This window comes from Falco cherrug, chromosome 2, assembly GCF_023634085.1.
Source record: "Falco cherrug isolate bFalChe1 chromosome 2, bFalChe1.pri, whole genome shotgun sequence".
Lineage (NCBI taxonomy): Eukaryota > Metazoa > Chordata > Aves > Falconiformes > Falconidae > Falco > Falco cherrug.
This window is the reverse complement of record NC_073698.1, coordinates 87283430-87298207: the sequence shown is the minus strand read 5'-3', so window position 1 is coordinate 87298207 and position 14778 is coordinate 87283430. Positions and strand designations below refer to the sequence as shown.

Genomic DNA, 14778 nt, shown 5'->3' with positions numbered 1-14778 from the left:
GAAGTTGGTTTGACCAAATCTGTGGAACTTCATTTTGGTATGGTGTGGGTTTTGGCTAGGATAGAATTAATTTTCTTCACAGTAGCTAGTATGGGGCTATTGAACCAATTCTTGAAGTATATCAACATAAAATTGCTGCCTTTTTTTTTTTTAAACACTATCAAAGTGATTTGGATGCTCAAAGTCCAAATCCTTTCTTGTGTGCAATATTCATGCTGAACTCTATGTTTAGTGGTGTAATTTGGTCTTCGTTATTCATTAAGAGGTTTTATGGCTGCAAGGATATTGTATGAGATGACCACTAAGGCATGTGGCTGCTAGGGTAAATCTGAACAATGTGACCAGATCACAAGTCCCAGTGGCACTGTAGGAAAAAGTAGTTCCAATATCAAATAAATATTCCGTATCTGTTCAATAAACCCAAACAAAAAATATATTTTATAACAAAAAATTGTCTTCCAATTGGAGATGACAATTTTTTTCTGATTGAAAATGCTCTCAGTATTTAATTCAAAAAGTATTTATACGGTATTCATTGAGTCAGGATGCAAAAATGTACTTCACTGTAAGAATGCAATTTGTTTGCTTTGTCAATTTTATTTTAGATGTATTCTAGGATATAGCATGAGGAAAGAAAGGGAAATGCTCTGATGTTTTGATTTTGCATTTGAAATTCAACGCAGCTAGGCACATCAGCATGCTTACCTGATGATCCACAAAGGTACCTAAGGAAGCTTTTTATCTGAGTCCTGTGGCATTTTGATTCCTAACTCAATTAAATCCATTCTATTTATTTAGGTTTGCTTCAGTCAAAACGTTCATTCTAAGCTTTAAAGTAAGCTTTCTTGAAAGGAGCAAGGTTTCCTTCTCAAACCCAAATAGTAATGGTTTTCATTTCCTTACCTAATGAGATTAAAGTACTAAATTATTGTATTACTCTGGTGACCTCTTTCTCTTTGGTAAGCTGTCTCAAGTGCAGCAAACATGGCATATGGGAACAGAGGAAATGTCAAACTGGTGAGCAAAGATTTACCAAATTTAATATCTTTCATAAGCTTTCGCTTCTAGACTTTATACGAGGGGAAAAAAAAAAAAAAAAAAGAAGGATGGTGAGGACGGCGGCGGTGGGGGGAAGGAAAATAGCAGATGCTGTAATAATATGGTTTCTTCTAAAACAGAAAAAAGTGTACAAACAGATTTATAATGAATTTTTAACCCATGGAGTGCAGATTTACTATAGTTAATATTTTCTCTTTAAAGTTCAGTTAATATGTTGTTCCTTGCTAAGGCCTTCATGAGATTCCTATTGCTTTTAAACTTCCATGTTTTGTACTTGTTAACATCTTCAAGGAAAAAGTATATATCATAAGAACTTCTTAAATTAAAAAATAATTTCTATTTCATAAGCAGATGTGTTCTTTCTATAGCAATTTGATGAGAAATTATCCCACTGTTGCACATATATGGAAGCTTTTCTTGTCGTTTTGTGGAACAGCTTTTTTTTTTTTTTTTTTCCCCTCCCAGTCTGTTATTTTTGGTAGTAATTAAATAACAGATTTTTTTATATACAAGGGCATCTACTTTAGTTAACAAATTCCAAACTGACAATTGCTAAGTTTCTTATTTTGTCTAGTATGTATTTCCTAGTTGTTAGGGTACTGGGTGCTGTATTGTGTAATGCTGGTAGTAAGCTTCAGAGTAATGTCAAGAATTTATTTTTCCATTGAGCCATTCATACAGAAAAGTTTAAACAACTCTTAGGATTAAAAACAAATAAAAAAGAGATGGAAAATCTGTCCCTTTCTGAATCTTGGATGCCTGCATACATGTACACAAAGTAGTACACCAAAAATATAGCAATATCTCTTAGCATTGTATATTTTTTGCAATTTATTAAGATATGTAATTGCATAACATAGAATAGACTTCTCTCTGTTAAAAACAACAAGTATGTTTTAAAATACATCACCTGCTAAAAAGACAGTTACACAAGGGGTGCAGTCTGCCATTTTTCACCCCACCTTTAACCATGATTTACCCCTGTCTGATGGCAAGGCAATGCACATCCTAGTCTGACTTATCCTGTGGAAAAACTCTCGTCTCCCAATACGACGGTGCTTATTGCCAGGCCACACATTGGTGCCATGACAGCCATAACCAGGCCATAAAGTAGCTGTCCCTCCACACCTCTTGCCCCTCCGCACCTCTCTGCCCCCATGCCTCCCTCCCTACTCCCAGGCTCAGCCTTTGGGTCCACCTCTGCTCCACTTACCTGCCCAAGGATGTCTAAGGGAAGAAGACATTATTCTCTCCTCATGAGTTCAAACTGTTTCTGAAGTGTCTTACAACCACTGGAGATTAACAAAGCCTTCTTTAATGGATTTCTGATGGCATCATATATTTTTATTCACTTATTGATATAAATACTGACACTGTGTCCTTGTCTAATACCACTGTAATTATTAGGTCAGTTCTTTTGCATGGAAATACACCCACAGTTAATCAAATTGAAGCAGTGCTGTGCACCAAAGATAATTTGAAAATTCTTGTAACCTTTTGGAGAAATATAAATAATTTCTTTATGCTGAGTAAAGAAAAAACCTTTTCATAACTGCTTTATGCTGTTAATGTTATACTGTATTTCAATCAATTTAATTGCAGGTATAGATACAAATATCTGACACATATATGTCTTAAAATAAATCTGTGACCACAGTTTGAGTCCAGTAGGACTACCTGTAGGCAAGAAATAATCAAAATCACTAGAATTTTTATGAAGTTAACATATACATAGAAAAAGAATATTGATATTTTCAATCCAAGATTGCAGGTCCAATTTATTAATTCTTTCCCAGTATTTTAAGAGTGAAAGTAATGTAGAACAGAGTAATAAACAGAAATATGTAATTATTTCTTAATATGTACTATTGCTGGCAACCTCATGGCCTATGTATACTTAATAACTATGTTACAACTTCTAATCTTTAAAACTATAAAGTAAAAAACGATCCTTTGATTCAAAGTCTGTTTGAAATATATAATGTTTCTTTAGGTCTCAGCTCTTCTGAAGCACTTACTGCAGTTATTTTCATTTCTGTACAGTCCTAGTCACATAGTCATGATAATGCAGCTTAAGAAATTTTCACCAGCTAAATTACAGCAACAAGGTGTTTGCACTCTCCTATGCATGCCATAATTTGATTAATTTTGATACTTTTGTATTATGAACTAATCTGCTAAATTTTCTCATACTTACTTCAAATGGAGAGTCTTCGCATATTTAATTTTTACAGTTCAGCTGATACTCAGCGACTTGTATGTGATATTCAGCAGTTGTGTTCTTTGTAGGAAAAAGTTTAAAGGTATAAAGTGCAGCTGCTACTCAACCGTCACTGAAATTCTAACATGAAGATATCCTTGATCTTCCTCATAATCTCCAAAATGAAGCTACTAGATAACATAATGCACTTTCAGAAGCTGTTTCAATAAGAAAAGATTATGGAAAAGATTAAATGATTTGCCATCTGCCATGCAGCTTGATATACTGTGTAACCCAGATATTCTTTTGGAAATCATCTTTCTAAAAAACATTCTTACATGGGCTTCTTCAGTTTTTAGAAGTTGGTGTAACCAATTCTTGTGGTAATTTCTCTTCAGGTTGGGTTACTATTTTGTCTTAGACATTTGCAATTCCAGAGGGAAATCTAAGACCAATACATATCAGACTTCATTTCCTCACATACTAGTATGGACATTCCATATATAGTAAACAATAGAAATTGTATGACAGTGGCACGGAGTAGAAGTTAATTTTCAAAATAAATCATAGTGTGTTTGGGGATCAGGGAGGAAAGAGACTTGTATTAAGGTCCAAAAGAATTGCAGATACTCTAGTATAGCCACATAACAGAGGACATAGAAATGTCCTCATATAAAGATGTATGGTAACTATAACAAACAAGAAACAATTCATTTCAGGTGGGCACTGATCATGAACGTAGTTTAATATCAGGCTTTGGAAATTAATCTAGTAAAAAGACTTGTGTTTTGTGGCTGTTGATGACATTATGCTACCATCTCTATGCTGTAACTGTAAATGTACAAGTGGCCTCTGAGCTGAAAACGAATAATTGAAAGAAGGTGGCACTCAGAAGCGCACAAAAGATTAAGGACCTTTGTACTGGGTCTGGCTGGGATGGAGGTATTTTTATTCACAGCAGCCTGTACGGTGCCATATTCTAGATTTGTGACTAGAACAGTGTTTTGACTATTGCTGATCAATGCTTGTACTACATCAAGGCTTCACTTTTTCCCTTTTTCTCCCCAAGGCAAGTAGGTCTGGGGGTGGGGGCCAAGAGACTGGGAGAGGCCACAGCTGGAACAGCTGACCTGAATTGGCCAAAGGGATATTCCACACCATATAACATCATGCTCAGCAATAAAAATTTGGGAAGTTTAGGCTTTCAGGGTGGCCATTGCTTACAGACTAGCTGGGCATTGGTCTGCTTGTGGGTGGCGGTGAGTGCCTTTGCGCTACCTGGAATTTTTTTTCTCTTTCTTTCACTTCTTAAACTATATCTTGACCAATGAATTTTCTCACTTTTGCTTTTCCTAGTCTCTCCCTTGTCCTGTTGTGTGTGGGGCTTAGTGATTGAGTTGTGGTCAGTATGGCCTATGCTACCTTTAAATGTGTTTACTAAGCCTCCTATGTTATGTGACATGGTGAACCAGAAGAGGGTTTGAAAAAAGCAAGAGACATTGAATGAGCATCATGGAAAGATTCTTGATTTAGTGTAGGAACTTACAACTGTATTTGTTCTTCCTTTGGTTGCCCTGCCTGGCATAGTATATTTGTTCTATTTTTTTCTTTAAAATAGTGCTCATGATTTAACTTTTTCTACAATGTAACAGTGATAATTAACAGATTAGTATCAATTCAGACAAGAATGCTATTAAATTTGGCTTCTTTTAGGTAAAAGAGAGAATGACATGAAAACTTCTCATCAGATAGACACAAAGGTATTTTCACACTTATTCTGCCTCTAAGTAGTCCAATGCCTAGGTATATATACTCGGTCTCATGTTAGTGCAGTATTCAGAAGCCAAGAAATACAGCATTTCTAATTAATTTACAGCAAAACACAGTTTTCTTTTTCCATTACTCCTCTTTGTATGGACTCATGCATTTGACAAGATTCCTCAGCTTGCCAATTTTAAAACTTCCCTTAGGTGAGACTGGGACAACTGCAGGTTTTAGGAATTAACTTCTTTAATAGATCATGGTATCCAAAATAATTTTTCTGTCTCTCTCAAATGTCCTTCATTATTCTTTTTTTCCTTTACTGGCACCCCCATACCAGCCACTAGACTGAGAATTAAATATGTAAGTTTTTAGCCTACAACATATTTTTTGCAAGTTTTCAGAGAATGAAAAATGGTATTTCAAGATGAAAATGCTATCTCAAATGGAAGTGCAGCATAATAATGTGCAAAGCTATAATAGCAGTCAGTGCAAAAGGAAATTTAATCATATAGAATATACTTGATGTGGTGATTTGAAAACATAAGTACTAATGATAAATCCCTATTTTTTTCATGTTTCCAATTTTGTACTGGTACTTTTTTGAAAGTACAAAATCTAAGCAGTCTAAGAATAGAACTGACCATGTTCTTTTTCTCACTCCACAGTGTTTTGCATTTCTACACTTTGCTTCTTCATTCCTGTTGGAGTTCATTTTTATAGCAAATAAAAGGATATACAAACCAAAAATAGACCTTTGCATTTCTTCATAATGAGAACACACAGTAGAACACCATGTGTTACATTGCATAGAGCTATTTGGCTCAGGCACTGTAATGAGTATGATATAAAGTATAAAATCTTGATTTTTTTTTTTTGTTTTTTTGTGGTTTTTTTTTTCTTTTTTTTCTTTTTTTTTTTTTTTAATGCTAGCTAGTCTAAGCAAAAAGCAAAAATCAACAAACAGGGTAAAAAGAGATAATACAGAACAGACTGTGATTTTGATGGTGAAATATTGTTGTGAAAGTTGTTTTAAAGAAAGTAATCTTGAATCTTATGCATCTTTTGATAAACTTTTGAAAAGTTGTTTTATGAACAGCCAGTTTAGAGAAGCCTATTTTCTTGATAGATTATGCCCCATACTTCTTGACCCTACCCAAAAACCTTAGCCACACTGCTACAATATCCTTTGCTCACTTTCTCTACCCACCATATTTACTCCCCCTACATATACTACCATTTTGTTTCTGCATCCAATAATGCTCTCCTTGACAAGTTCCTAGCTTTAGGAACAAGACCTGGTGCTTTCTCCTTATATACATGTTTTTCATAGTTTATGAGATCACTTCTTTATCAGATTTGGTTGCAAATGCCTAATGTGTTCAAAAACCTTGAAGCCGCTGACAAATAAATAGAATGTACAGTGATATTGCATAAACCTCTTCGTAGGAAATTACATTGAGAACAGAACTAGAAACATAGATAAGGAGGAAAAAATAAATCTGTTTATTTTATTAAATTTATTTTTATTATTATTTTATTAAATATTGTGAAGCACAATATATTCAGGAGAATTTACTGTTACTGTTAAATTTAAAACATTTAGTTTTAAGACAACGGTTTTCAACAATCAGACCTAAATTGTTTAGATGCCTGGAATTCAGATTTCCACCAACATACTAGAAACTTGAAGATGTCTACTAACTGAAATCTATAAATTTAATTGAAACTTTTAAATGAAGCCAGGCTGTTGCAGTGGACCCAGGATTTATTAGCTTTATTGTTTTTCTCCTTTTCAGTGCTGAATTTTGCCTTGAAAACAATACATATGATCTTGAAAAATGAAAGGGAAGACCTTCTCAGTAATGTTAAATATTCTGTGTGCTGGGTCCTATCAACAGGTATAGCCTGCAAGAAGATTGTTTATCCAGCAGAACAATCTCATTATTAGGATAGTGATGTAGTGTCATTTATTTCATACCCTGAAATCACTCAAGAAATAATTGAGTGAATGATATTCATCCTGGACCCTGTATTGTGCTATTATGTGTAGCAATAACTGGAAACATATTAAAATAGAGATCAGGGACTACAGCCATTCATTTGAAGGCAGTTCTGAAATTTCAAAGGTGTTGAATTATTCAAGTATTTTCCAATTTATAAAATACAATAAAAGATGATTGACTGCTTGATGATGTGATGATGGAAACAAAAACATTGAAGAGTTTTGAGAGTATTTTTCTTTCTCCACAGTTGTTTTGAATCAGCATAAATCTAAGTGTTGATTGTGTGTAGGTTGGAGCCATAACGAAGAAAAGAAACATTAGATATTCTCTTTGTTTAATGCCTTACTTATACACAAAGAAAAGAATGAAAATCCAGTCAAAATAGAAATCTATTTAATATTAACAAATCTGAATGAACAATTAACCCTTTGCTCTTCTCTGTCTCTATTTGTGAAGGCAGCAACACAAGTGTTTAACATGCAAATAAGTAATTTTTAAGGTGCCTGTGTCAATAGAAAAAGCTAAAGATTTCTATGAATGTAAAAGGCATCATGAATATAATTTGTCTTTGGGTCTTCAAAAATGACTCTTTTACATGTTTCAAGGCGTTTGGAAATCAGTATTTTAATTAGGTTTTTGATACATCCAGGTTTTCCTAGATTGAAAAGTGCATATGTGCTCTATACACCAATGTGTAGTGCAGAGTGTGCATGGAAAGTGTCTGTTACAGTGTGTGCACGCTATCATCTGTCTGAGTGTTCACAGGAATCTCATTTTTAAGGACACGACAGTCTATTATTCTTTCCATTACTTGGTTTTAAGCCTCTGTTTATAGACTTCAGTTACAGTAGAACAGGAGCATTTTAAGCACAGAAAGACAGTTATCTCCTGAAATATCACTGTTACCACAAAGTATCAATGAAGTGTGTCTGTGTCTTATGACAAGAATGAAGAACTTTTGTTATATCTGTCAAAATTGCATTAACACCTTGTAGATGAAGGCCCATTGGCTGAGCAGTAGTGTGAGGTATTTTCTGGAAGATTTTTAAAGTATTAAAGCTTCCAGTTGTAGTAAGATTAATATGGTTCTAAGTGACTTCAATGTCAGTGTTGGCAGAGTTTAACTGGTATAATATTTCTGTAAGCAGAAAAAGAACCACTGTCATGTTCACTTCACTGAAACATCACATTGAGAAGAGGTCATATTTTCTTAAGATTATCACTGAATGTAAATGTGAATGTGAATGTAAATGGCAGAACTATGAAATGGTTAAGGTTTGAGGAGACCTCTGGAAATTGCTGCTCAAACAGGGCCACCTACAAGCAGTTGTCCAGCACTTTGTCTAACTGGCTTTTGAACATGTCCAAGGATGGAGACTCCACAACCACCCTAGAAAACCTGAGCCAATGCTCACTCACCTTTACAGTAAAAAAGTGTTTCCCAATATTCAGAAAGATCCTCCTGTCTTTCAGTTTGGGTCCACTGCCTTTTGTCCTTTCACCAGACACCAGTGGAAAGAATCTGGCTCTGTGTTCTTTGCATCCTCCCTTCAGCTATTTATATTCATTAAGAAGATCCCCTCTCAGCCTTCTCCTTTCAAGGCTAGTCTCAGCTCTCAGCCTGTGCCCATAGCAGAGATGCTCCAGTTCCTCTAATCATCTTTGTGGCCCTTTGTTGGACTTCCTCCAGTCTGCCCGCATCTCTTATGTACTGAGGAGCCCAGAACTAGACACAGTACTCCAGGTGTGGCCTCACTAGTGCTGAGTAGAGAGGAAGGATCACCTCCTTTGCTCCTTTGATCTGTTGGCAATACGTTGACTAATGCAGCTCCTCATACTTCTTTTGCTGCAAGGTCACATCGCTGGTTCATGTTGAACTCTGTGTCCACTAGGACCACAGGTTCTTTTCTGCCAGGTTGCTTTCCAGCTGGGTGGCCCACAGCATATATTGGTGAACAGGGTTGCTCCTCCCCAGATGTAGGACTTTGCATTTCTTCTTGTTGAACTTCATGAGGTTCCTGCCAGCCCATTTCTCCAGCCTGTTGAGTACCATCTGGATAGCAACATGACCCTCTGGTGTATCAGCCACTCCTTTCACTTTTATGTCATCAGCAAACCTGCTGAAGGTATACTCTGCCGTATCATCCAGGTCATTACTGAAAATGTTAAACAGGACTGGACCCAGGGTTGACCGCCAGAGTGCACCACTATAAAAAACTTAAAATACAAATCCATAATATTTAGAACACGCCAGTATTCACACTTGCTTGAGTTAATATTCTCTTAAGCTATCTGGTGGGACATACTGATGTAGTTAGTGCCAACAAATGACCAAATAGTTCAGTAGATAGTTACTTTGAAATGTAATCTTGTACTTTGTGATGTGAAGTCTTAGTGTAAAACTCCAGACAATTCGAGGCATTTAGGATTGCTTGATTTATATTCTTTTTCCATAGAAGTTTCATCCAATTTATATAATCAAAATAACTATCTCACAGAGCATTAATATAAATAAAAAGCCTACCTATTCAATCTATTGTTAACATTCTCCTTAAATGAGAATTAATTTCTTTATTAAATGGATTCCTTAAAATTTAATTCTTTATTTCCTTAATTCCTAATTTCTTAAAACTCAGAAACTGAACTTTGATAGTTAGTTATCAGAAGTTTGGCAATGATCTCTCTGGTTTTGCATGTAAGTATAGAATACCTGCTAGTATGTTTGCCTAAGCCTACTAAACTGGACTGCATGTGATCCCGAACACTTTTTAATGAGGAACAGTGTGATGAAAAAAAGTTGAAGTTTCCTGCTCCACCTAGTTAAACCTTCATTCAATTTGAAGGCTTGAAATGGAGTTGCTGCTATTCTGCAGCATGTCCTCATGTATTCGTCAAGCTTAAGGAGCTGGGAACCATTAGAACTGAATATCCTGAGAGAGAAAATATGACTAGTGGAGTAATATTGTAAACCAAAGTGTACTAATGTAATTAGACAGTGAAAGGCAAGATTACAATTTGATAATAAAGTATGATGAAGAAGCTATTACCTGGTAAGTTATATAATGGAATTAAGTCTGCTTAGAGGTGCCTGTTAATTCATTTTTAGCAAGGGGATTTAGAAACAGAAAGAAATAGAATCAGATCAGAGAGAGAATGCTCTTTCCGAAAGATAAAAAATGAAATAATAAAAAATGTAAATGAATTCTGAAATAAACAGAAGTTAGTTTCTTATGTCCTGTGGGGAAGATAATGGTGTAGCCTTGTCCCCGTTCACTTCAATTTCTGCAAGAGTACATCTATGTCTTGTTGTAAAGTAACCTTGTAAAACTTACAGATTTTTAGGGACTGTTGGGTATGGAAACTGGAACAGGAACATATCAGTGTCCTTTCCTGATCTTAAAAGTAAACTCCAGAGGACACAATCCAAATATATATGATTTTTTGTTTGTTTTTCTCTATGTGAATTCTGTTCACAGTGCAAATTGATTCTAAAGCTTTTATTCTTTTTTCCTCCATCTTTCAATGTGGTATTGACATAGCTTTTTACTTACACAATGATGTCTGGAGATGTTTATGTTTTTCTTATTTTGCTATGTATAATAAGTACTGTGATATTATCCAAGTGTCAATCTCAAAAATCACTAATTGACATGCTATTCTCCCAAATAAGAGATTAAAATAAGTGTCTATGTTTAAAGTGCTAATAATACTGCTTTATTATGCCCAGTATTTTTAACTCTCTGTTAAAGTCAGTATTCAGTCAGCTTTAGGGTGAGAGGTATTTGATGTGACTTTAGCTTTGCAAACATTGATTTTCCAAGCTAGCTGGCTGTCTAATCTCTCTTACAGTTAACAAAAGTGGCAAATACAGAGACAAAATATTTATGAGTCATAGATATTCAATTTAAGATGAAAGAAATTGTCCTTTGAGTGTACTGATTGCTTTTGAACTGACTAGATCGGTGGCCTGATTAACTAGCTGAGGCTGGACAATGAGTTTTTAAATGAATGAACCTAATGGTGAATTTCCATGGTTGAAGTTCCTTAAGAAAAAAAAAAAGCATAACCTTTTGTTAAGGAAGCTCTTGTAAAAAGTATCTGTTCTTTTGCTCTTTTGCTATTCTTCACTAAAAATAACAGGAAGTGGGAGGGATGTTGGGTGGTGGTGTTTGTTGGGTTTTTTTTGGAGGGGGGGGTTGGTTTTGTTGCTGGGCTTCAGAAAGTCAAATAAATTTGGTATTGCATTCTGATGAATAGTTATTGTGGGACAGTATTGACATTATTCAACAGGTGAAGAATATGAAAATTATTCTAGAATTATTATTAACCTGTACAGGAAAAAAATAAAAGCATTAATCATTTAAACTAATTTGTAATGTACTTTTAGAAAGACATGCATTCAAAGTAAGATCTGCTTACCCTGTTCTTGAACAATTCATCAAAAATGCTGATAGCAATTTTCCTGACAGTATCTTTTCTCGCATTTGCTCTTACTACTCTTATTGTTAAGACAGTTTCCTCTCCTCCTTCAAATCTAACCCAGACTTACACACTTTTTTGGTTTAGGCCACAGCTCCTTGTCCTAATGTCTTCTGAGATTGAGTAACACCTTATTTCATGTATGTGGTTACCTCGAAGGTATTTGATTGATGCAATTCACAGATTATGACACCCAGTATACCCACATGGCCTCTGTGTTGCAATAATTTCACACTAGTATTTTAAACTGGTCATACAGGAGTTCCATAGAATGAAAAAGAGCAATTGCTCCATTATTGTAGAAATTGTCAGCATTTAACACAACATCTCGTAATAACTCTGTTTTGCATAGACAAGTACCTGATGTTAATAGTGCGAAAAGGCAGTTAATTTTTCTGGGATCAAGAGTACCACTTTTGTGGTTGTCACTTAATGGACGTTTTTTTCAAATGCAGTGCTTTCCCACAATAAAGGTTGCTGTGTAAATAGTGCTCTCTGAAGCCTTTCATAATATCTTGTAATTTTCTTTTCTCTTTTAGCTGATGGATGCACTGACTGGTCTGTGGATTACAAGAAATATCAAGTTCTAGTAGGAGAACCTGTTCGTATAAAATGTGCACTCTTTTATGGATATATTAGAGCTAATTACTCCTTAGCCCAAAGTGCTGGACTTAGTTTGATGTGGTACAAAAGCTCTGGACCTGGAGATTTTGAGGAACCTATAGCTTTTGATGGAACTAGAATGAGCAAAGAAGAAGACTCCATTTGGTTCCGACCGACAGTGGTGCAAGACAGCGGACTCTATGCATGTGTTATAAGGTACTGTATTTTAATATACTGCATTTTAATTAACCATATATGAAACAAGACTCTTAATAGTGAGATTTTTGTGCCAAAGAAAAATGTTATCTGAGCATGTTTCTTTCTTCTCCTGGTATTCCCTTCCCTGAAGTGTTTCATGCTTATGTAGAAATAACTATTGAATGTCTTGAATATTTTTCTAATATGTAAGTTTAGGTAATTTATAGCAAAATCTAAAATTTGTAAGATGAGTGGGACTGGATGCATAAGTCATGTGTTCCTGCTTCTGCTTCTGATTTAAGTCTTACAATCACTATGCTAGAGTAAAAAAATTATTCTCAAATTCAGATTTAAATGCACATGGATTTTATTAAAGTTTCATTTAAATCACTTATTTCTATTAAAAAAAATGCTGTAAATCAGTTGCATCAAGGAAAATGGAAATTTACAATTCAGAATTTTTACAGATATACATCCTCTAGAACCAAATCTGGCTTAACCTGATAGTAGAGGCTGGGTGTCGGATATCTTCCAAAGCTATTTAACTTTCTTTGCATCAGGCTTTATCACCATGAATTGGACTAGACTTCACTTCCTGCTTTCTAAAACAGTTGTTCACCTTCTTTCTGCATCTTCAAGACAGTTTTCACTGAGATATTCTTTCCAGCCCTTTGCAGTCAAAAAGATCATCTAAGCACTTTCGTACGGTCTCACAGACTTATACTAGATTTTTTTCTAGATGTGAAATTATGGAAATCCTAATTTGCATATAGAAAGTACAGAGAAGAGTCACTACTAATTGTTCAAAGGTTTGAAACAATTCATTATTGCAGTTAGCTGAACAGATGAAGCAAGGTTCCTCCCTGTCTGCATATCTGTACAAATAGTCTGGTTACTCATACACAATAGAAAGAGGCAAAAAGAAAGAGTAAGGTAACCAAGTGGCTAGAAAAGGAATGAATGATGAAGGTATTCCAATGCTGCAAGGATACTAAAGATATTTGGTAGTACCCCATTTACTTTTCTGTAGTTGAATCTTTGTGCAGACTTATATGTTTGGATGTTTAAAAACATTAATCGCTTTGGTAAGCGGTAATATTTAGTGAAGAAAAATGCATGAAAGCAACCAAGTCTTGCTCAGAAACGTGAGACTGGATATAAAGCAAGCATAAATCCAGACAAAAATAGGTAACAATAGAAGTTTAAATAATGCATTATAAATTACATTACAGTTGAAAAATCTCCAGCTTTAACAGACATTTCATTAGGTACTTATCAGCCATAAAAATACTGCCTATAGTTCATTCAGTGATATTCGGCTTAAAGTTTCAAATTCAGATAACTACCAGGTTCAAACTGGGAACAACAGCAATTATGGAGATGCTTCAAATCTATTTGTAGCCCCGGTTATTAACAAACCTGAGCATCTGCTTGAGAATCTTTAGCTGTTTCTATTAGTGACACACAGAAGCTAACATTTTAGATAAAGAGGTAACAGCAGAAATACAGAGAAGCATACAGGATTTTCTAGATCTACTTCTGAAAGATAGAAAGAAAGAAAGAAAGAAAGAAAGGAAGGAAGAAAGAAAGGAAGAAAGGAAGAAAGGAAGAAAGGAAGAAAGAAAAACAAATAAACTAACAGAGCAAAATAAGAAAGAAAGAAGGAGAAAGAAGAAAGAAAGATAATGAAATAAGGGAGGGAGGGAGGGAGGGAGGGAGGGAGGGACGCAGGGAGGGAGTCAGATTATTGTCCAGTCCTGTATTTGGCTTCCTTACCGTTGTTATGGCTTTGCACATCTGAAGGTAGAGGCCTCAAATGTAACAGTTTCTAACTCATTTTTCCACGTGAGCTTTCATCTTTGCTTTTCAGCTATATCTTAAATACCTCTACACAGCTTCACAGTTGCATTTTATGGTTGTATATTTACATGTAGGTATAGACATGCACCCACCCATATGGACATTATGTTGCTGAACTGCATAACCTCCCTGCTGTGTAGTTCAGTTAATATATAAGTTTTTACATAAGACAGAAATAAAACAGAATACCTTTAGATATAATTTTAAATAAAAGAACATTAATTTTATCTATTAAAGTTTCAACTATAAGTGCTTCAAATTATCATTGAAAAACATTAGTCTAGAACGGTATACGATACTCCCCCCTCCCCCCCTGCTCCCCTAGGCATGATTGGAAACCTGAGATTGCTGTGAATTTATGAAAAATAGTCCTTTATCTTCATCACTTGAAAATTCATTTTAATTTTAGGTAGCATAAATTTCTTCTATTAGGTAGGATGTGTTCCTGTGCTGATCAAATACAAAAATATTGGTTTTCTGTAGTTTAACAGATCTAGTTTTGACAGATCATGTTAATTATAGCTTAACCACTGTACCTATTTAACTGTTTGTATATGTACAGCTAGTTAAAATAATTGCAGTTACATGAATGATGCCTTATTATCAGCACAT

At 34.9% G+C, this 14778-nt stretch overlaps 1 protein-coding gene across 1 annotated transcript in view; it reads left to right on the top strand.

Moving 5' to 3' along the window:
* The window catches only part of IL1RAPL1 (interleukin 1 receptor accessory protein like 1), a 766332-nt gene that overhangs the window by 394426 nt on the left and 357128 nt on the right, over positions 1-14778 (top strand). The window contains exon 3 of the mRNA XM_055702973.1: positions 12045-12324. Coding sequence (XP_055558948.1) covers positions 12045-12324 — 280 coding nt within the window. The remainder of the gene's footprint in view (positions 1-12044; positions 12325-14778) is intronic.